Source organism: Melopsittacus undulatus, chromosome 1 (assembly GCF_012275295.1).
Source record: "Melopsittacus undulatus isolate bMelUnd1 chromosome 1, bMelUnd1.mat.Z, whole genome shotgun sequence".
In the NCBI taxonomy this organism is placed as follows: Eukaryota; Metazoa; Chordata; class Aves; order Psittaciformes; family Psittaculidae; genus Melopsittacus; species Melopsittacus undulatus.
The window spans coordinates 73944995-73969485 of record NC_047527.1 but is presented as its reverse complement, the minus strand read 5'-3'; the positions used below and the strand labels follow the sequence as shown (position 1 = coordinate 73969485).

The window sequence follows — 24491 nt, the reverse complement described above, 5'->3', positions numbered from 1 at the left end:
AAGCGATCTGTATCCTTGGTTAACTCAGTGTTCCCTTTTGGGTCCTCTTCCATCCCTGGATCAATAGCCTGCTGTAATCTGCTTTAGTCACCACTTCAAACTACAACCTTCTGCGGGATTTAAAATTAGATCAGTCCATCAAAGAAACCAGGTTTAACACCTTGGCATGCTTTGGTCAGTCTTTTCAGATGATGACAATTCCTAGAAATAATGCACTTTTACAATCTGCTGAAATATTTAGAGTACATGGCAAATGCTGGTTTATAGCCAAGGCTGTGAAGTACTTGCACACTTGTGATTCTTTTGTTGAAAAAGCCACACCACCAGAAGCCTTTCACTGAACAGCTTAGTGTTGGTATAAGGAAAACAGGCAACAGCAGAAGATTTTGCACATACAGATGCTATCTTATTTTCATTTTTGGATCAGCTACACAGACACTTTGTTAACATTCTCAGAATCACATCCCATGCACCTCCTCTGATTTACTCTAGCCTTCTGGCTTCTTTCACCATCTGTGTGGGTCACCTAATTCAGATTTTCTGAGCATGGGGGTGTTAATAAAGGACACAGGTTTAGCTAGTGTCCTTTATTTAGTTTAGGATATTCACTACTGTTTCATATTTTGCTTAATTCTACATTATCATTTCACTAGAGATCGGATCCTTGTATGTTACCAGTTTAACTGATTTCTATGTGGCACAATATCAGATGGTTCACAGAAATGGAGGTAGATTTGATTTTCATTACCCTTCTCCCTTTTATTCTGACCCTTCTCTTCATCAACTACTGAACCTACTACTGCTTTTTGTTTATAGCCAGTAAAAGGTATTTTGTTAATTTGAATTACCTTTCTAGCATGCAGCCCAGTTTATTCCAGCTTTTGACTTCTACAGCATATAGTCCTTCACTACTAGTTTTTTTTACTACTTGTTTGGCTCTCTATTTTGATATGCATCTTCTGTCACATAGGTATGCTTGGAGCTGTGGCTGAAAGTTCCCTGACATTTGTGCAAAATGTTCCAGATAGCTTTGTACCTAAGTCTTCAAGAAACTGCAGCTCTCCACCATTCTCAAGACCTCTGCCAGCTGACTTCTTTCTTTTCATAATGAAGCCAAATGCAAAAAATAAGTTAAATTTTCCAGTAAATGTTACTGGAGCCTCAAGCTTGCTGTTCCTAAAAAAACCCAAAACTCTCTTTCTCTAGCTCACTTTTCTTTTGCCACCTATAAGAGTGGCATATATAACATATATATATATATTTGTGTGTATATATATATATATGCACAAAGTATATAACAAGTGAAAAATTTAAACCGCTGGAAAGTGGTCCTTCTTGCCTTGAAAGCTGCTAAAGTTATCGCAGTTATTCAAGCAGCCTTAACTGTTGACAGAAGTTTTTGTTTGTTTTATATAGCTACTGTATTTCATTTAGAAACTACTAAAAATATAATCATCTTAGAGACCATCTGCTTGAAATGACAATGCATACTGGGGCTAAAATTTTAAACTTCTTTTCCTACTTTGTTCGTTATCTCTCCTAAAATTGGTTACATGACAAACTCAGTATTCCATGCTAAGGGTTTCTTTTCTGAATTAATTTTCTACTTATGTCCAATGTGTACACAACCATACTTGTCCAATGATGGATACTTGTCCAACAAGTATTCGTGCATCATTTATTTGCTAACGTTTCTCTTGGGAGATCAGAGGGGAAAAGTAGGCACAGCCTTGTTTTCATACATAAATACCATGTCAACACTGCAGGTTCATCAGACCAATTAACTATGCCTGTAATAAGTGCACCTTTTCCTTTTGTCCCCTCATTGCCAATTCTGGCCTGGATCCCAGAACAAAAGGAAGAAGAATCTGAACTGCTTGTCGAGGCCCATGGTGCACATAACGGGCTTTTTGGTTGGTTGTTTTCTGTTCAAGTAATACACATATTATGAAGGAGAAAATTTCCTCTGGGAGAGAATTTGGTGATAGAAGTGCCCACATTTTGATGTATAGTTGTTTGGTGTAAAAGAACAGATTACTAATGTTCCCCTTTGCGGTCTTGTTAGATAGCCTGTTTTCTTCTGGTATTTTGTATGCTCTCCAAAATACCAACACCTGTGCTTTGGCATCCAGGATTGAAAATGAGAATAAATTCACTAAGGTTACTAAGGTTTAGGGGTTTCCATTGCTTATTTTTAATTTTTAAAAGTCTGTAAGATGTCTTTGGTTGGCTGAGAGCCATGTATATAGGAGGCAGATACAATGTGTTTGAAGAACCTGTTAGCAATCTTAACATGGTTAACTGTAAGAAAGCAAATATAAGAGGAAGTACAAAACGTTAAATTGCATTGTTTTTGTAACCTCTGTCAAGTTATGATTTGTTTATGGATCTATATTACCCATTCTTAAACAGGAGTAAGTGTTTAACTTACTTTAACCACTTCCTTTTCACCTGGTAACAGTCACAGTAAGTTGGTAGCACAGAAAGTGTGGTGCTTGCCATCTTTGGCTGCTGAAGTTTGTAGTCTTCATTGTTCCTTTTACAATGTTGTCTGACTTTGCAAAACATCAATTCTGTCTGAACATATGCTACATCTTTTGTAGAAATTTCTCAACAGTCTATATAATCTAAAGATACCTTGGAATAGACCATATGTGATTTATTACTGTATCTTTATGGTTTCTTTGCATTAAACACTTAATGTGAAATTTAATATTCATGAGTTAACATCTGTTTTGTCAGAAGAGAAATACGTGATGAAAGTATATTTTTTTTGCAACTCCTATTTATATTCTGAATGTTCATCAACTGTGTGTAACAACAACTCTCAATCTGACAAACATCGCATATGAGAAGAGAACAGACAGTAATTCTGATCTGTAGTAATTCATTATTATTGCAAAATGAGTCTTGTTTCCATGAAGGGTCTTGGAGAACGGTTGTACATAAAGTGTGAGATGCCTAAGTCTGCTTGAAAGAGACTGCAGAGCTCCTGTGAATTCCCCCAGTGGCTTACAATTGGCCTCAGTGCAGCAGAACCCCTATAATTTGGGAAGAAAACTAATGATCAGGAATATCTTTTAAAAATATTATAGATGGACTGTGCAACAGTTCTAAGTTTTTTTGGCAATGAACTTTTTGTGATCATAGCAACTGCAACAGAGAACCTACAAGCTTTTTTACAAGTCACTTCTTTCCCCTCATTCCCTCTATTAACCTTGTAGGTGTAGCATTAGATGGAAGACTTTAAAAATATTTATATGGCACAAAAAATAGCTCTTACGGAAAAGGCATGTGAGAATTAAGTGTCTCTTGCAGAGTATCTGTGTGCATCTCTGGATCTTGGGACACAAAAGTCCAAAGCCATTATCATGAATTAGTTTACCTTTAAACACAGAGGGCAGAAATTCACCTGAAGTAACAGACTGATTTTAAGTTTCATTCTGGAAGCTGTAGAATACCTGCAGGGACTTGTTCAACACTCTTGGATTCAGTTGTTTCATTTGATGTTAATGGTGTTTCATGTTTTGTAAGATGAAAGAAAAGTTCAAAGGCTAAGTTTTCGTATTTGCCTACCTGCGTTAGATTGAGTAGTAAGAACGAAGATTTAAAAGTAATCTGAATAAGTAATACATGAGTGTATAATTGTAAAATTGCCCAATCACAGAAAGGCTGAGGTTGGAAGGGACCTCTGGAAAACCACTGCTCAAGCAGGGCCAGAACTGTAGAACAGATTTAGATTGAGCATGTGCTGTATCTGGAAAAAAGAAACCAAAAGCCAGAATAAGTCATTGATTTCTACATAAAGTAGCAATTTAAATCAAATAAAGATTGCAATAGGTGAAAAGGACTTTTTGACAGACTGGGATTTCGTAGCAAACCACTTGTGCTTCTGATCCTAGCCTCCATATTTTAGTTTTAATAGAGAAATAATAATGGTATAAGCATGTATTTTCTCTTTTCTTGTATTAAGATTTCATATAGCCATTTTTATTCAGGAAACTAACAGTTAGAGATATAATTCCATTAAGTTATTTAATTATACTTTATGTAGCTTTTTTTGCATCGAAGTACAGTTTAAAATGAAAAACACCTTCATATTTGATTTAATGCTTGCTTTGAAAATAATGGGAAAAAAATCAAGATTTTACTTAGACATGTCTGTCATGTTTGTTAACTATTGCCACATGTATCAACTAAGAGCAGAATTTTTGATGAGTCTTTCTCGCTTGTTTTCTCACAGAGAGTTTGGATGGCGAGATCCAGAGCTTCCAGAAGTTATACAGATGTTACAGCATCAATTTCCCTCAGTACAGTCCAATGCTGCAGCCTACTTACAACACCTCTGTTTTGGAGACAATAAAATAAAAGCAGAGGTAAGATTTATAAACCCTTTTTTCAGCACTGACGCTGTCTGCTATTTACTATAGCCAATTATTTTTATGTACCTCAGAAAGAGTTACAAAAGAAATCATGTATATATGGCTGGACCTGTTTTACTTGAGCTTTCACTTAAGTCGTTTGTGAACATTAGAAAAAGTAAAAAAATGCACAAAATATTGTCAAACATTTTTTGTTTAGTTTTCAGTGTTTTGATTGCATACCGTTTAAACACCGTATCAGTAATTGTTCAATAAGCAGCTTGTGGTATAGTCTTGATCTCACTGAAGCACACAGGCATTTCCTTAGGATTTTCAGGAAGGGATTTTTGGACATTAAATACAGGATGTAAAAATTAAGCAAAAGGGTCCTGAATCAAAGCCCACTTTAATGTGTAATTGTGTGAATAGAGTGTCATTTCACTGGGTTTGCAGATTGAACTGTGATCATTGGTCTGTGATCTTGAAATTCGGTGCAGATTGTATCTCAAATGTAATTCAAGCAGCAGTATAGACTTTGTTCTGTACCTGTAGCTGATTGGCACTTTTTCCTTGCTTGTTCCCTGTGGTTAATGGGACCAGTTCAGCTTTTGGCACAAGTTGAAACAGAAGGCAGGCAGCTCTGAGGGATATGACAAACACACAGGAGTCAATTAAAATTGAATGAGTGAAGCTGTTACCAGCCCCAGCTGCCTCCCCTGGCCCTTTCAGAGAGACTGCTAATCAGGAACACATGGTGTGCACATAAATCTCTGCCTGTTCTGGCATCTTTTAGCCTGGCAAGTAAAGGTAAACTGAGATCAAGATCTGCCATTGCTTCTTTGTCAGAGCTGTGCAGTGATACTGTCTTCCTAGTGTTTTGTTATCCTCACCTTCAGCACATAAGCACTCTGTGGGTCTATCTGGCTGTAGCAGCTTTCCCTTGTAGGCTTTTTCATGCTGAGGAAAGTCCCAAGTGAGTAGGTATGTGGTCTGCTGGCACTGGTAGAACTGCACTGGCTGTGTACATCATCTCAAACATCTTGGAAATTATAATGAAAAAACAAATATTAATAACAAATAATATTAATTTCTTTTGTATCTCCTATTTATAGGAGTTTATTTAATATAATATTAAATTAATAACAAATATTAACAAATTTTAACATGAATGTTAAAATGAAGAATGTTTGTGCACTGGAAAAAAGAACTCTGTTGCAGGCACTGCTGAAAATTCTAATTGCACACTCTTCCCATACTCTTTTCTCATCCTTACTCACAAATTAGGTTTTCAGTTAAAAAATTGATTAACCTCTGAGAAAGGCAGTTAAATGATTAGAGCAATTTATTCATTGTACAATCTGTGCTGCCTCCTGTTAGCCATAGATTGAAAGCCCTTAGGTAGCTAGCACATCTGAGGGAAGAAGACTGTTTGACTCTTGTTGCTAACCATTTAGTGAAAAAGGCAGACTGTTGATCTAACCCATCCCACTAGGACATCAGCCTTTGTAAGCTTCAGGCTTACAAGCAGGAGAGCACTTAAACAGTTTCTGTGTTTGTTTATTGGAATTAGGAGCTACCCAGAGGGCTCAGTAGTGTGCTTAGGGTCTGCTTAAGCTCTCTACTGAATGAGAATTTCTTGAGGAACCTTTTGTGTTAGGAGTTCAAAATCTTGTTAAGGGCATATCACAGCAGATATCCCAGATTCTTACTAGGCTTATGCCCAGCCAGAGGTACTTGAGTGATGCTGTTAAACCTAGCTGGTTTGTGAGAGTTTATGAACTCTCATAAGAGTTCGGTAGAATCTGTATAAAATTTATCCTCTTGTATGTGATAGGACGAAGGTCTTTATATTCCTTTTGAGTAGAACCATGTAATTTAAAATTAGGCAGAAATAGAAAATAGTAGCTATGACTATATGCTTTTCTGGGATTCCTAACACCTTTTATGGTTTTACCATTACATTTTTCTCTTCTAAAATATTTTAATTTCTGCGGCTGAAGTTTGGAATACTGCCCCTTGCTTCCCAAGAAAAGAAAGTGGAAATACTCTGCAGAAGACAACTATGAAGAAGAAATTCAGTTTCAAACATTTGAAGTATGGCTAGGGAAACAAGAGATATTTTTCCTTCATGATCATGTTTTTTATGGTAGGTGCTATTTCTAAAACACATGTTGATGACAGGCATACTTCTGCATTTGATTTTATCATCCTAAATGTGTCTTTATTGCTACATAAATGCAAATGTCCTGCTCAGTCTTTTAAGTAACAATGAGGTCTGCAAAAGCTGTTCTGTAACTTGAAGGACTGTTTGCTGTCAGTAGTGCTTCTCATTCTCTACCTTTGTTCCCTGTACATGGTGCTTAGGTGGTATATCAGACATTAGAATGGAGTTGAAGAAATTGGATTATTTTTGATAATATTTGATAGTTGGATTTTTCATCTCCTGTTGAGCACTGACCCATGTTGAAGATCTGAAGATCTCACATATGTGAAAGGGGACATAGGGAGCCAGAAGGCTAAAGGTTATAAAAAGTACCAGGCAGCCCATTACAGGCATAATAACACTGAAATTCGGAATCTCAGAATACTTTAGCAGTTCATTGTATAAATTATTCTTTCATTGATGACAGCAAAGAATGTAACTAAAAGTCAAAAGGAAAGGAGGAAAGACATTTTGATCAGATACTTGAAGGCGAATGAAAAGTTGATCAGTCAGAAGAGCACAAGAAGCCCCTTTCAGATGGCATTTTCTTGTTAGGAGAGGGCTCTTACACCAACAATGGTGAGACTGTGAGCAGAGCCAGTGTAGCCGGTCCTGGATGCCAAGAAGGAACAGACAGAGGATATAGGAAACGAGAAGCATTTCTAAATACTTAGCAGAGAACATTTCTATAAAAGAGCATGTTCTTGTAAACACAAGACTCATTCTTCCATAGCAGTTTTTCTTCCTGCAGTGACATCTTACTCCTTTGTATGAGGTCACCATAAAAAATGATTGAGTTGTGCAGTTTCACACGCCAGCACCATTTTGCTCTCATGGAAAATGGCAGCCTGCCATCAGCTGCAAAGGTGTAGCAGGTCACTCAGGGGTTTTGACACCAATGACTCCTTTCTGCAAGCTAGGAAATTAATTTTTTGGCATCGAAACCAAGACACTTCAGGTTCTTCTCTCAGGAAAATTGTGCCAAGGTGCAAAATAAAAGCACAGCAACTGCTGCATTGCCTGCCTGAAACCTTCCCTGCATCCTTAATAAACATTGCTGGATCAGACAGTTTCCTCTTTATCATGGAGAGCATTCAGAAGAAAAGTATCAGTCCAGACATTATTGCATGGAGTTCTTAAAACAGTAATTACACACTGAATGAATGTATCTTCCCAGCTCACTCAAAACCATCATTCACATTCCTTTGGTCATTAAATTTAAGGTGTTTAGACATCTTCTGTGAATTCTTCAGAACGTGATGAGAAGCCTTTCAACGCAGTACTCGCAACCTTTCACATGTAAGGCAGAGGGCATAGACCATATTAACTGTTATGTTTGTTATAATTCACATAATTGCAATGTTGTAGTAATTTTGATGTCATCCACTGTGCTGCTAGATCCATGATGGTCAAGAATACAAATGTGCCTCTTTCTAGTATGGCTTTCTCACGGGGAATACTTACACTTAGTATAGTGTGATAGAGAAACAGTCCATGATGTTGCATTTAGACCTGATGGCTAACACTGAAATTCTTCAGTCCATAACACTTGAGGGATCCACAAGTGGGATTGGAGGTGCTTTCATCATCCTAGATGGGTGTCTTGATTTTGATTTTGGAGTGTTCTGTGAGATTCCCCTTTGCTCTTGTAAGAGATTTCCTAGAAAATCAAGTATGTTTCCTTTTCAGTGTGTTTGAAGAAGAATCATAGTTTTACATTCACCTAACCATACCCTTCCTCTTGTTTGTTTGGTTTTCCTCTAAAATGTCTTCAGTTAAAGCCCAGAATTTGGCTTGTCCACGGATGATACTGTCAGTTTTCCATTAAAGACATGCAAGATAATATAGACATCGTATTTAATTTAAATTAAATAAGTATCTCATAGGTGATACTGAAAAGTAATGCAAAAAATTGTGGAGATTCTAAAACATTTGTTAGGAGTGCATTTTAGTGCAGACAATAATGGCATGCATTTGGAGAAAGTACACTTCCCTGTTCAGTTACAAACATTTTTATTAGTGCTTTGAAAACCATAATTTTCATATGTTAAACATCTGTATGGGTAAAATATCACAGTTTGAGAACTACTTTCCTAAACGACTTCACAAAGGAATTTACTCTTTTCATAATTGTTTATGTGCTTCACAGAATGAGCACTGAAATGTTCATGCTTTTGCTTACCTATGTTTAGATTGCTGCATGCAGGATGGTTTGAGTCTGTTTTCACCTTGGGCTGTTGTATTGCCTGTGCAAGTAAATGTCAAACTGTCCCTTTCTAACACACTTTCTGTGTAGGTTTTACTGATAGAAATTGCTCCAATGAAGTGAAGCAGCACATAGTGACATAACCAGAAGCAGTCTTTATATAAGAAACTCTTTTTTATTATTATCTTATAAAACCTTGTATTTTTCAGGACCTCTAGTCTGCTTCTAATAACTCAATCAAGAAATGCTGTGTTGTTCTGCAATATAGCTTGGGGGTTTACTGTCAATTACACATATACAAAATGCTATTTGGTTTGGGGTTTTTTAAGTGTTTTACTCAAAGTTTTTTTGGAAATAACCCTTTGTCTTTTGTAATTTGTCTTTGTTGGTATTATTAGAATAGTTTTCCCAGCAAGATGTTACACTCCTTGCACCTTGTCATTCAAGGGTATGATTTTGCACTGAAAGCAAGTTAGGTATAACTTCCAGGCACAACCATCAGCAGCACCACAGAGCCATACTCTTCACAGGAAGACAAAATATACAAATAGCTTTATGATTAATTCTTATCCCATTGCACTCAAGATTTTTTTTCTTACTAATAAATTGTCTTTGCTAATAAAGTCCAGAAACATGGTTAACTATGAAATGATAGGTCTTTTCACTGGGGAAAAAAAAGGGGGGGGGGCATAAAAGCCCACCTTCTATCAGGGAATTAAATTTTAAACTGATAATCTTGCTTTCAAAAGCATTTCTGAATGTATTTCTTAATTCAGCTTCACCATCTAATTTGTGCACTATAATTTTATGAGATTTATCTCTTCCAACAACAGAATGCACATCTGTGTTTTTTGCGTAGTCTTTACATAGAATCAGAGAATCCCAAGGGTTGGAAGGGACCTCTAAAGATCATCTAGTCCAACCCCCCTGCAAGAGCAGGGTAACCTAGAGTACATCACACAGGAACTTATTCAAGCAGGCCTTGAATATCTCCAACGTAGGAGACTCCACAACCCTCCTGGGCAACCTGTTCCAGTGCTCTGTCACTCTCACAGTAAAGAAGTTCTTCCTGATGTTAACGTGGAACCTCCTGTGCTCCAGTTTACACCCCTTGCCCCTTGTCCTGTCACTGGATATCACTGAAAAAAGCCTAGCTCCATCATCCTGACACCCACCCTTTACATATTTGTAAACACTGATGAGGTCACCCCTCAGTCTCCTCCAAGCTAAAGAGACCCAGCTCCTTCTGCCTCTTCTCATAAGGGAGGTGTTCTACATTTATGAAGTCTGGGTATTAATGAATGTCACTGAGTGGTATGCTGTTTTCCCACAATTTGTGCTTTCTGGAGCACAAAAGGAGTTACATTTTATACTCTGGGATCCCTCTGGAGTCATTTAACCATAGTTGCTCTCGATTTCATTGTTAGGACACTGTGCCTAAATTATTATAATGATTTACTTTGCACCTGGCAAGCATTTCATGATTGATTTAGATTAGGAAAATATTAAAGTTGTTCAATAAATATATTAATGACAAGCCCCACAGGAGTAACATTCAGTTAAAAGAGGAAATTCAAGAATTAGGACATTAACTGAGGGCTGCACAGCAATTAGTAGCAGATTACAAGGTTCAGTTTTTGTCTTTAACTCTTTTCTGCTAAGGATCTTGATGAATGCTTTGGGTTTATTGCACATACATTTGGAAATAATTCCTTTTGAATGAAATGTCTGTCCTGTAAAGTGACATGGTTTTAAAAATAAATAGACAAAAATATATTATTTCATAAATGTAGTGGAACATCTAGTGTGTTTGGGTTTTTTTCTGTGTTAATGATAACTAAGCAAAAATAAGACATTCTGCTTGCTGCCATCCTGTTGTTTTCAGTCATTTCGTAACATAGAACCATAGAATAGTTAGGGTTGGAAAGGACCTCAAGATCATCTAGTTCCAAGCCCACTGTCATGAGCAGAGACACCTCAAACTAGACCATGTCATACTAGACTCCATCCAAATTCTTTCTCATCTCACAAAGAGACTGAATTGAATGAAGTCACAAAGTAAATAAAATGGTGGGCTTGGTATTGAGAATATGTATTAGAATTTTTACCCCCCACACATTGCTTCACACTTCTTTCATGGTCCTCGCTCCATGTCCCCCCCCCCTCAGTTAATCACTCTCCAAGGAATAGCCAAATGGACAAACTTTTGCCCACTTTTCCCATATGTTCGTCTTTAAGGTACATTTTTTCCTATGATACTATTAAATACTCAGCAAGGATTATTTAGAGCCAAAACAACATAAATTTTTATTTATTTTTTTAATCAATAACTGCCCATGCTTCATATGGATAAATGCAGCTTCACTGCTGTTGTCTGGACTATCTCTCCTGTTTATGCAGTCCACTGCAGTGTCTGGAGACATCTTTAGGATACGGAGTTTGACCTCTATTTTCCTGCCATTTAGGGGCCTGGCACTGGTCTTCTTGTGGGCTTAAGGGGTGAGTGAGGTCGTGAACAAAACCTGCCTCTAGGCCTCCTCATTACCTGGGTTTAGGACTCACTTCTACAATGTGTGCCTTGCAGGAGATGAGAATACTGGCTAAAGGTTTCTACCTTTTTCAGCTCTGAGTAACTGCATAGAAGAGAATTTTAGGTAATAAATGCAATTAGGCAGAAAATTCAGATGTGAACATCTGGTGATAATGCTTTTTACACAGTTAGGAGGAGAAGGAAAAAAATATCACTATTAGGGGTGCAAGATGAATGCCTTCATGCTACTTTCTATGGTGTGCAGCAGGTGCAGGAAGAGCATTGCACTGCATTGTGAATCCCCATCCTCTGGGCTGATGAAAAAATGTCCCAGTTTTACTGAAGTATTTGTAGAAGCTGTATCTTTTGTATTTGAAAATATTACGTGTTAGGGAAGGAAAGATAATACACGCTGAAAGACAGTGTCATTTGACATAGGTAATATGATGTTCCCACATTTTGAATGGGCAATAAATATATTTGCAACTTTTTCAAGCAGTATAATGTTCTACTATATGTGCTATGGATTTCTTTCTATTCATATCTCTTCTGCCAGTTGCTTCTCTGATTTATTAGGCTGATGTGTGAATGCAGAGGATTCCTTTCCTATTGTAGAGTATATTTTTTATTACTGTTCTCATCATCCAGCAAGCCACAGTAAGACTTTTTTTACAATATATAGGAATAAAATAACCTAGATCGATATCAATATCTGTGATTTGATGCTTTCTCAATATATCTGTGCTAAAAAGGTTGGCAGCAAATTGATTTCAGTAAGGTGAATTGTAGCCCTCATAAAAAGGCCATGCCAAATGAAACTCCTAAGGTAAAGACAATCAAGTGTGCTCCAGACTGTGTTTAAAAATGCAGAGTTGGCTGTTACTAAGCTACCAAGAATGGCTGCAGTAGAAGGCACAGGTTTGTAGAGGCATAAGGACACCTAAGGCTTTAAACTTAAGCTGCCTACCTGTCTGTTCAACTGCTGCAAAAATTGTTTGAAGCTGCTTGAAGCAGAGAATCCTTAATGTAATCACAGAGTAAATTCATGACAATGCTGCTGAAGTCAATCTTGTTCTTCTAAGGTTTACACTAGTGCAACTTCGAGTGTGACTCATACCGCATAAGGAAAAAAATATACATATACACATACTAATATATATATATATAATTTTGCTTATTGAACTGTGGGTATTGCAAAGTAGATTAGATATGAGACGGGTTTAATTGTGTTTTCACTCAATTTATAATATGTAAATGGGGAGACAGAGGGAAGATTATGCAGTGCAGCTTCACATTAGAACTCTTAAATTACAGGTCATAGTTGTAGCTGTGCCACAGCCTCCCCTTGTGAGCTTAGGCAAATAACTTTATGTGCCTGAGTTTCTATTAGGAAAACTTCCTACCAAAGAGGAATGTTGTGAGAATGTATTCATTAGCTTTAGAGGAAGTAATTTGTCCCCAAAAATACTTCAGCTTTTAAGACAGAAAATTCTCATGTGACTGAAAGATTCTTTGGTGGTCAATATATCAGTTATAAGGAAAGAATACCTGTTGTTTAAATCGCAGTAGAGAATGTCAGGGGAGCAGAGGTCATCAGAGGCAGTATGACGCTTGATCTAATAAATTGTAAATGTATTTTTAATCTGAGAAATGGCATGTTGTTCTTCTGTCATGCAAACTGTGATACCTATAGCAAGCATCAAAAGAGGATCTTCTTGAATTTCCAGTTAAAGCTGAAATGTCAGTTGGAGTTGTTCTGTTGCTTGCACTTTTATGACTGAGAAAAAAGGAATTTTCTGTGGTCTTACTTGTGACCACCTCATTCCAAGGTGCTGTTTGTGTTCACATTGACTAAATCCCACTAATACTGTGCTTAACCGAATATAGATAGCTGCAGCTTCAGAAATGTTCAGACTACTAAGCTGATGTCCTCTGTTAGTGCTAGAATGTTTGAAGTACTGACCTACTGCATTTGTCTAAAAATCTTACTTTTTCTTTACATAAAAAAATTGTTGAATTTTCTGTATTTTGTTTAACTTCACTAGGAATCTGGTTATAGGAATACCAGGATGGTTTTAAGGTATATGTGTTGGGTTTTTTTCCTCAATAATAAGTGTAATTTTTCATTTTCAAATAGCTTAATTCTTTTTAAATATTAGAAAGCAAATGATCCATACCCTTGATATCAATCATCATTTTTCATTTAACTTTAGACTGTACTAGTTCAGTGCCTGAGCAATGCTAATGTCTTTTTCATCCTAAATAAATATTACTGTTGCATTATCTATAAAGTGCATGCTGCTGAAACGTCTTCAATATTGTGCCTTTTTTGAGTGTTTTGAAAAACAAAGACCCCAAATTAAAATCAAGTAACTGCATACCTTCAAAGGGCTTTGGCTTCTCTGTATTTTTCCCAATTTGTGTGTGTTTGTCAGTGTTATTTTATGCCCCCAGTGATTCAGAAGCTGAAAAGGTTGTTTAATGCAGGTCAGTGCCAATCTGTTTATTTTATGAGATACTGTTTTTAACAGTGGGATTGAAAATCACTTTTCTGATACCTTCACAGTCAGACAAGCACTTTAGGCCAGCTCTACACCTGCCATTAGGAGTGTTATTTGGATGATCCCATGCATGCTTGATGTTTAGATTCAGGGTAGGATGCTTGAGATAGTCTACAAATGTAATGTGTTTTAAGAGCATTAGGGTAAACTGCTTCACTATTACAGATAACTTGTATCTAGCTGGAGATGTTTTTAGTAAAAAATAAAATCATGCTAAAACCTTGTTTTATAATAGACATAGCCTTCCTACCAAACATGAAAAACAAAATGTATCACAGTGCAGAATACATTAAGACTTATTGGTTGAGAAAGCAGCACGTTTATTCATACCTTTTCAGGGCAATTTTAGAACATGATTATGAGTCTCCTTCTGTACAGAATATGTTTTCGAGTCTCTGTTAACCCCACGCATAGATCCTAGGATCTCAAGAGGTCACTTAAGAGACACAGGGGAAAAACAAATGTATATTCAATAGCAGAAGACTACAGAAAAACTTCTGAATATCAGCCTCATGCTGCGCATCCTTGTGTTGCACAGCCATTTCTCGAAACGCCTTCCTGATTTCTGGTGCCCTTCTTTCTGTATGCACTGCAGTCCAGCACCCAAGAAACAATTAACTTAGAGCAGAACATTGTATATGTACCAGTGGTTGAATTTATTTTTATTTTGCCTCCTCACAGCTTGATGTTGCCTTTGTGTCTGATCAGACAAGACAAAACCATTCTTAAATGGGACCTAGAATCCAAACCCTGATTTAGATTCCTTGAACAAATTAGATTTCAGAGCTAATGCAGCAATTTGCATAACGTTCCACTATATTTTAAGCTAAAATTGCTCAGCACTTTTTTAAACTTGCAGCAAATTACTTTGCTAATGAGACTAAATTACCTTATGATGTTACAGGTAAATTTGTCTGCAATAAATCTCATGTGCATTTGCAATGTACGGACTTTGTATTGTCTTCCTGCTGTTCCATAGGCACGTCAAAAGAAATAGTGGAGAGGAATCAAAGTTTGAACCAGTACATTTAATCATGAGACATATTACACTAAATACTATTACAGTATTCTGTTTTGATGGAGATTTGTTTTCTTCTCTTCAAATCTATTTCATGTTTTATTAATCAGCCCTCTGAAACTAGCTAGCAGTGAGGCTGCCCATCCTTAAGATCCTTCTCTGAAAAATCATGGGTTTTTTCCTCTTAGATGAAAGTTATTTAGTAATGTAATCAAGGCAAAGATAAGTAACAGAGAGCTCTTATGGAGAGGAATTGCAGTAAAGAAAATCTAGAATTACAGTAATTTCATGGATACTGTGTATCAGTGTGGTCCAGTTGCTGTGCAGGCAGTATCCTCTTGTGTTTTGCTGTAGTCCCTGGTCTGCTCAAACCATACGCCTGAGAGGAGCAGGGTGGCCATAGTCAAGAGTGTCTCAGAAACACTACACTGCCTGCCACTGTTTAAAAATGCTCTTGACATTTGGTTCTGTTAATTTGTAGTTTCTCCTTTTCGCACCCACGAAACAGAACTGCTGAGAATCCATTCATGTGTGAAATAATAGGCACTTACTCTGCTAGTTAGAAAACCAACATCTAAGAACATTAAAACCAATTATTACTAAAAATTTCCAGAAGCAGACTTAAATTGGATTGTCCTTTTAACTTGGGGTTTATTGGATATATACCATCACCTGTGCTAACAGTCAGTTATTTTTTAGTTCAGTTCCATATGTTACACAGTGGCATTAAAATTAATTCCATGTGTTTAAACATTTGTATTTTGGTATATTGAAACTTGCTTAATAATGGCAATGTCACAGAATAAGTGGTGGATGATGCAGTGTGTTATGTCAATTAAGCTGGCAATTAATATCTATAATGTCCAAAACCTTGATTATTGTTAGATTTCCTTCACCTTCTTTTGATTAAAAGTTACTCAAAAGTTATTATTAAGAAAAGCATGGAAAGTAAGCATTTAACCATGAATTAATCTTCAAATTAGGGCTGTGGAGCTGTTAATAGTGGAACACTTAATGTCTTATTGAGGAGATTGTGTTATTTTAGAAACACATTTTATCACTCTGTCAGCCTCTAACCATTTTTGCCACCTATTCTTAATCTTCTTCTGTTTCCATTATATTTTACTTTTTAAGGCAGGGTAGTCAGAATTAAATGCAGAAGAGGATGTTCCAGTTATACCTACTGGCAAAATTTGAACAATATCTCAGATACCCACTTGCTGAGTATAAATAGAAGAGGAAGGGTGTTTTGGTTTCTATCACAGCAGTATTTTTAGGCTGTGTTGAAATACTTCATTATCTAACAGTCTTTGACTAAACTGTTTAAAACTTGAAGCTTCACTTTTCTTCTTTTTTGTATCTGTAACTCTGATTTTTACAGGCTTCCAGGAGATGGAATAGACAATTTCCGGTATGCAGTGATTGAAAGAAAGGGTTTTGGTTCTCCACTACTGGGAAGAATAGAATAATTTTTATTTCAAAACTGAGTTCAGAACCATAGCAGTAGTCAAAACAGCTAATATATTTGCTTTGACTTTGCTTCTGCTGTTGCAAAGCCATAAGCAATGGCCAGATTCCAGGACCAATTTTCTCATACCTTGATATGAAGAAAGATCACTCACCTGTTTTGTTCACATTTGAGAAGTTACCTGTCTTTCTACCTGTGAGAAAGTAACACTTTTGACTGTAAGTTAGAGCATGAATTCTGCTTGCTGGGACAGTCCTTGTTATCCTCACTTTTCAGGCACAACTTCCCCATCCCCAGGGAAGGAAGCCAGTTGGGTTTTCAAAACTGATAGACTTTAAACAGAGCCTGGAGGAAGTGTGGCTTCTGTGCTGAATCACTGACAGGTAGCATGTTTTGTCAATTAAGGTCATGGACTCTAATGCTAATACTGCTTACATCTGACAACAGTTTTAAGCTGTGTTACGATTTGTGCAAGCTTCAGCATGCATTTGTCATGGCAAGTGAAAGGCAAACTAAGAAGGCTACAGTATTTCCTACAATACTTACCTTTTTTTTTTTGTTTCTTGAGAGGCCTCATGTTCATAAGTCATCCTGCTGTCAGTTCTGTTTAGACCACAGAAAGTGTCCTTTGACCAGAGTAGTCTCACAAATAGTAAAGCTTATATTCAACCAGTATAATACAAAGCAGGGAGAATATACCAAGAGCTGTAAATCCAGATGTCTTTCCTGAAGGGAGCTAAGTATTCCTCAAGAGAAGTGTTTGGATTGTTTTTTTTACAGAGCTCTGTATCTGATACTCTGATTGCAACATATCCTTTGTATAAGAGTAGCATTTGAATTCTACATGAACCATCTTTTCCCATCCGTGGGATTAGTGTTAGCAGTCTTTAGAGTGACTGCGAGCAAAATCTTAGCTGCTGCTTGGAAATGGAGCAGGATGTGTTACAGCATTGCATCAAAAGGTGAGCACTTCTCCATTTGACCAGCTAAACAAGGTGGTTGGAGATTTCTCTTGATTTGCATCCTTCTGTAAACGTAATACAAAGCTGAACATGTAACCCAGTTAAAATTTCAAGTACAGTGTGGTATGTACTAACCTAAATGACTTATCTATAAAGCCAATGCAATAAATTAATGAGAATTTAGTCAGATACGGATCATCCTAGAAATAAAAGCGTCCCTATTATTTTGTTAGTTTGTATGATAAAGAAGCTTGGATCACAAATAAGATCAACACAAACATGAGAACAGTACCTGCAGAGACACCCCATGACACAAACCAGTGCTCACACAAGGCATTAATAAATGGTCCTTAATCTCCAGCTAACCAGGCTCAGAATTTGCTGGCAGGTCTCATCTCACACACACACAGACAAAAAGAGGCCTCTGTAGTAGCTGGCTTGGACCTTTGATGTGCCTGGTAGCACATCCTCAAACTTCAGTCTGACCAGTATCTTATCCCCTAGGTCTGTAGCGTCTTTGGTAGCTCATTCCCAGATTTCCTGTCCTGATCGTCAGCTTGAGGTTCACTAGCATTATGCCAATCCTGACTGAAGACCGTCCTCATCCAGAAAAGTTGTTAGAGATTAGGTTTAATGAGATAGAACAGATTGCAGTGGTCAGGCACAGCATTTTTGGCAGACAAGAATACTGAAGTGCAGCTCATTTATACATGACCAGCCCTTTTCCTCGCAGCCTTCTCTGTATTTTTTCATGCATTTGGATGTGTCCCCTTTCCTGCCTTTGCCCTTCTGCTAAACATTCCGTGAGTTTTGCACAATGCACAGTGCTTTGAAAGCATCTCATAAGCATGCTCTTTCCTGTAGGACCCATGATAACCTCATCATTCATTCCTCCCTCTGTACCCCACCCTACCTTACCACTTAATAGAGCTCAGGCTGAAACTCTCCAAGCCTTTGAGCAGTTCCTTCAGCAGCCCATCAGGGAGCTCACAGACCCGGCCTTTGGTACTGTCTCTTGTTCTGTAGGGTTTGCATATGTAAGTGTGGTATATTACTTCTCCCGTCTCCTCTTTGTTTATATGCTTTACAGCTATTGACCAGATGTCCTCACAAAACAGGTGTCCTTACGTTTCAGGTGTCTACATACCCTTCACATCCCACATTTGTGGGGTTTTTTTCACGTATTCATCCAATCTCTTCTATTGAATTAGAAAAGCACACTGCAAATAATTCATAGGCTAAAATCATACAGTAATCAAGTATATCTGCATTGTTTCAGACATACCATCAATGTATTATTGACTTCTTTTGCCAATGCATATGCTTCAGGCTGGTCATGTGTAACTCCTAGTAGATTAAATATCTAACAGTCCACTGTCATGGAAAATTTGTTGTGCTAAACACCATTGAATCAAAGGTCAGCCTTGAAACTGCGTTTCTCTAAGGCTCTTTGGATGAGACATCCGAGCTGTCCTTATTAGGAAGATAATTATCATTTTCACTGCCTCTAGCACTGGTCTGAACCTCTTTGCAAGTCCAAATTCATCTCGTATCTGCATAGTGTGAATACAAAAATGTTATCACATGCAGTGCAAAAAGAACCTTCATACAATGCCAAAGACTCTGGTATCAAGCTGATATGAGTGTGCCCTTACTGATCTGTTGACCAGACAGCATGGCACCTTTTCCTGTCCTGTCCGTGTCATGACATCATGAGACTTGACCAAAGCAAGTGCTTCTGACCAACAAATAGACAGTAACATTAATATTGGAGGGCCAACTTTAAAAGGAAAGTTTACAGATTTCCTGGAAAAAGAAAACACATGATCCATCAGATGAAAGCAGCTCTCTGCATTTTTCCATTTGTGGCAAAATTCATGTAATCTTCATTCTCTCAGTTTTTACTTTGGTGTAAGTTTACACTGCACAGCATAGATTCTTTATTTATTAGGAGAGCTCAACAGAATGACTTCAGGCTCATGTGTGCAAGGATTCCTGGTCCTGATGGGATTTGTCATACACTTCATAATGCCATGTGTGAAAGAGCACAGCCTGTTTCATTTATTTAACAACTATCCAACAGCATCTTCCAAAGATGTATGCAAAATATGTCTAGTGAGGGAAAAAAAAAGGGAAGGGCATTCAGAAATTAACAGTGTCCATAGTTTAAAAGAGTCATGACAAGCACCACAACACAGATTCACCCAGCAGTTCTAATGCTTCTAATCTGGTCCTCTTTTTCATGTATGGTTTGGGAGGAGACAGCAATAAAAAGGGACACTGTATTCAAGACGGGGAAGATGAACTTTATGATACGACTGGGTGAACTCAGTTGTGCTGCAGAGTTGAAGGTCATTCTTTTTACTTGAGGAGTGGCTACTCTGGGAGTGATCTATGTGAGATCAGAGTTGGCCTCCTGTATCTCCTGTTTATTTGCTGTTTGTTTATCTCCTGTATCTATGCTATTTATTTGATTGTAGTAGGCAAGCAGTCTCCAGCATATTCTATTTTCTTTTTCTGTTACGCACCAGCCACCAAGGTGTCAATAAATACTACTTTAAAAAATGTTGTGTTCATATAAAGTCAGGAGAGAGATAGAAATATCTATTGAAAGTCCTTTGGGGAATGGGATTTGATGCCCCATTGGAGCAAATTGCTGCTTATCCACCCATCCCAAAGACATTTGGCAGTAGCACTGCTGAAATCACTGAAGCTGTGACAACTTAGCTTATCTGAGATCTGCCCCAAGAGACTCACTAGGTCAGAATTGTCCTCCAGATTGCAGCTCTTAACTCCATAAAGGACTTGAACAAATAATTTCATGTCAATAGAATCTGGTGAAATCCATCAGAGTTTCACAGTTTATCAGGCATAGTTAAACCTGCTGGAGAATATAGTATTAAACAGCTAGATATGTGATGGAAACACAAGTATGGGGTCAGACTTCTGGTGAATAATACGCTATTGGAAAACTAGAAACAAAGCCAGACAGTAGTCCAGATAAAGAAAACATCAGAAACTGAGCTCCAGTTCTGATGAATCTGCTTCATCTCTGCCTGCATGACATGGCTACTTTGCCAAGTGTCTGAGCCTGGAAATTCAAAGAAAGCTTGCAAAATAAATCTTGTCTTATCTGGGTAAGAGTGGGTTCATTCTTCTGTAGAATTAAAGAAATTTTGTCAAGTTAGGTAAAGCATTATGTAACAACCATTTCATTTCTGTTATATTACCCATCTTTTTTTTCAGACAGAAGTGCGTTTTACATGAATATTTAATGCTTTTGCTTTTAAGAAAGTATCTTTGAATCCCGTCAGTCTGCTGCTGACTTCAGGTTCCTGGGACGGGAGCTGCTGCACGAGCTGCATGCTAGCGTGCTGTCAGATAGCGTGACTGAAAGGGAAGGTGCAGCTCAGAATGACAGCTGAATGGTGCAGAACCACACATCTTCCCTTAGAAATGAGCAGAAGATAAGAAGACTTGTCACCTGAGTGCATCCACTGAGATGCTAGTTGCTTGTGTCCAAGAGGGAGAGTGGGAAAAACAGCGGATGTATGTTGTGCCTCAGAAAAGAGACAAAGCCTCTTCAGATGAACCTTCAGATGGCACATTCAGATGAACCATAGAACACAACAATTTTTGCACAAGTTAATACTGTTTCTCATTCTTAATATCTTTTTTAGCAGTGAAGCAATTAAAATATTCATTCAGCATATTGTGCTTCAAAAATATAATTCATGAAGACCAGCCAGCATGTTTTCATTCTGTCATTTCTGATATTACTCATCACACCAGAACAACTTGTGTATTTTTTAACTGTTTTCTTCTATCAGATCTCATCTCTTTTCAGAGGTTGAAGTGTGAAGCTCAGTGATTGATTCACCTTTTGTAGAACTGATGCATGATTTTTTGTTTCTAGTCTGATTCAGTAAATGTCGTCTGTTTTGTCATGTAGGTGGTTCTTCATGTACTATGCTTGCTTTTGAAAATCTGGTTAATAGGAAAGAAAATTCATTTTAATCTGAAGATTAAATGGTGATAAATTGTAAATGCAAACAAACAAACAGGCCTTAAGCACACCTACCTCTTTCCCTGATAAACATAATAAATTTTTCCTGGCCTGGAAAGGAGTAAATGATTTCATTGCAAGACATCCTGATCGCTTGGGTAAAGTTTTGACCAGTGAGATGTATTGTAACACATTCTGACCTCTTTCTCTGGTTTCTAAGCTGAAAGATGTCACAGTTTCTCTGAGCAGCAGAAGTGTAGACTCTCAAAAAGATTAATGAACTTTTCTCCCTGAAGCTAACACATTTTACAAATGTTCATTCACATTTCCGTGCTCTCTATGTAGCTGGCCACTGTAGTCTTCTACACCTGCATATTGCTCAGAAAGTTCTACATAATATACTGATAGCAATGCCTATTGAAGGGAGTATATCTTAGTCCTTATGACTTTGACATCTAGCCCAAAGCTGTGTTGTAACTGTATAGACGTTAAAGCATTTTAATTTAATACTGTTACATCTCAGTATATACACTTTTTAACTACAGAATGGCTCTATTACTGGGTTTTGCTGTTACTACGGAAACATGAATATGCCAGACAAACCTCTAGAAGAAAGAGAGAACTTCTGTTTTATCAGTGAGTAATTTTGATAGCTCAATTTTGGAACCTCAAAGGCTGAATCATTTTGAAGTCTTTACTTGCAGTGAATCATAAAATCACTTAGGTTGGAAGAAACTTTTATGATCATCAAGTCCAACCATTAACCCAGCACTGCCAAGTCCACCACTAAACCACGTTCCTAAGCACCACACCTACACATCTTTTAAATACTTCCAGGGATGATGACTCCACCACTTCCTTGGGCAGCCTGTTCAATGGTTTTGGTGAAGACATTTTTCCTCATATCCAATCTAAACCTCCACTGACACAACATGAGGCCACTTTTTGCCATGCTATCACTTGGTACCGTAGAAAAGAAACCTGTCCACCCCACTGCATCCTCCTTTCAGGTAGTTGTAGAGAGCGATAAGGCCCCCTCAAGCATTCTCCTTTCCAGACTAAACAGCCGCAGGTGCCTCACCTGTTCTTCATAAAACTTGTGCTCCAAAACCTTCACCAGCTTTGTTGCCCTTCTCTGTACCCACTTCAGCACCTCAGTGTCTTTCTTGCAGTGAGGAGTCCAGAACTGAACACAGGATTCAAGGTGCAGCCTCACCAGTGCCAAGTACAGGGCGATGATCACTGCCCTGGCCCTGCTGGCTGTGCCATTTCTGATACAGGCCAGAATGCTGTTGGCCTTCTTGGCTACCTGGGCCATGCTGGCTCGTGTTCAGTGCCCATCAGTCAGCATTCCCAGGTCCTTTTCTGCCTAGCAGCTTTCCAGCCACTTTTCCCCAAGCCTGTAGTGTAGCATGGAGTTGTTGTGACCCAACAAAACTGCTTCACAATTTATAAACTTTCATCCTGAAATTAAATGTTTTACCATTCCCTGCAGTTTTGAAAATATTCTCTTAATTGTCTCTGTTTTACTGTCCTAGGCAAAATATTACTAGAGGTGGTAAAATGGTGAGCTGAAGTGTCTGGCTTGCTTTGCACCTTAGCCAACAATACACATGGAAAAACTTTCTGACAGAGATGTCTATATAAATTACTTGAAGTTAAAACATTGTACTCTTTATATTATTGAAAATCAGTCTAGTTTCTTGAAATGAGGTTCAAGACTAGTTACTGTTTGAGGAGCAGATAGTGCCAGAGAGCAATAAAGATGAGTTTGTTGCAGACAGATTTTATAATAAATTGTTCTTAGTGTTCTTGATCTTCTTGATCATTTGCCTCAAACACTTTTGTGCTTTCTCTACAATGATATTTTGTATAAGATACTGCATTAGAAATTTATTTCGTAGGCCACATTTAGGAATGAAGAAGACTTCTGTTCCTGCCTCACTTAAGGGTCTCCCTCAATCATGATAGAACAAGCTTCCTGTGATCTATCCATCATTGTCTTTATGTTTCTGCAGGCTTCCTCCTTTTCCTTTCATCTTTACTTTTCCTAATTTTGTTGATACAAGATTCTTACAGAGACTACAGTAGCTGCTCACATGCCCAGGAATTAAATGTAAAAGGAAGGGTTCCTGAAAACTTTATTACGTTAAGTGCTTTTCTTTGCTTGTAGTCTTGTGGTTTTTCCTCTAGCCTGTGATGTGTTACACTCTGAAGCAGATGATGTTTCTCCGGCACAGGAGAAATCCTTGCCAGGGCAAACATTGCTGAACCTCAAGAAACGTTGATGGGGCAGCACTCTTGACTAACTTTTGGCTGCTTTACAGAGGTTCAGGTTTGTCATTTTACAGTTATATTGCCACTGAAAAAATAATAGGAGGAATCAAAGCACTGTAACATAGCAGCTTTGCAGGGCTACCAGCATACCTTTGATGACCCATAGCCTTCATAAACCACAGCTTAATTGCATTAGGTAGCATATATAGTACCTCTGTTTGCTCCTTAAGTTTATGATTATCACTTTGGCCTGTTTCAGATAAGAAGACAAGGCGGAATACAATTACTGGTGGACCTATTGGACCATCGGATGACAGAAGTCCACCGTAGTGCCTGTGGAGCTTTGAGAAACTTGGTATATGGGAAGGCAAATGATGACAACAAAATTGCTCTGAAGAACTGTGGTGGTATCCCAGCATTAGTACGGTTACTCCGCAAGACTACAGATTTGGAAATCAGAGAACTGGTCACAGGTTTGAATCTTTCAATATATTTTGTTCAAGCTCTATATAGCCCCTGCAGGGACAGTTCTGTGCTGCATGTCAGTTGCTCCATCAGGAACTCTTTATTCTCTCACCATCTTTGCTGTAATAAAACACTTTCAAGACCTTTGGATGTATGTAATGTAGGAATAGCTTTATTCAACATCATGCAGACAGTTTACAGATGTAGGCATGGTTTACGCTTACAGTTGCTGGTCTCTTTGTCTTTGGCTAGCCATGAATGCTCTTGCAGGAGATATACTTTGTACACAGATACGTTGTGATGGGAATCCTGCTTGCTCTCTGTTCTCCCTCCTGCTGGTAGGGCTGCACATACAGAAGATGTATTTTACTGAATTTTCTTAAAAGCTGTTGCTTATTTCTTTTATATCCTGTATAGTGAAAAGGAGGATTCTG

At 37.8% G+C, this 24491-nt stretch overlaps 1 protein-coding gene across 2 annotated transcripts in view; it reads left to right on the top strand.

Annotated features, from left to right (window-relative positions):
* CTNND2 (catenin delta 2) overlaps positions 1-24491 on the top strand; it is a 646172-nt gene that overhangs the window by 475260 nt on the left and 146421 nt on the right. For both annotated transcript variants that reach the window (XM_013130147.3, XM_034063316.1), the window contains exons 10-11: positions 4244-4376; positions 23852-24065. In XM_013130147.3, coding sequence (XP_012985601.2) covers positions 4244-4376; positions 23852-24065 — 347 coding nt within the window. The remainder of the gene's footprint in view (positions 1-4243; positions 4377-23851; positions 24066-24491) is intronic.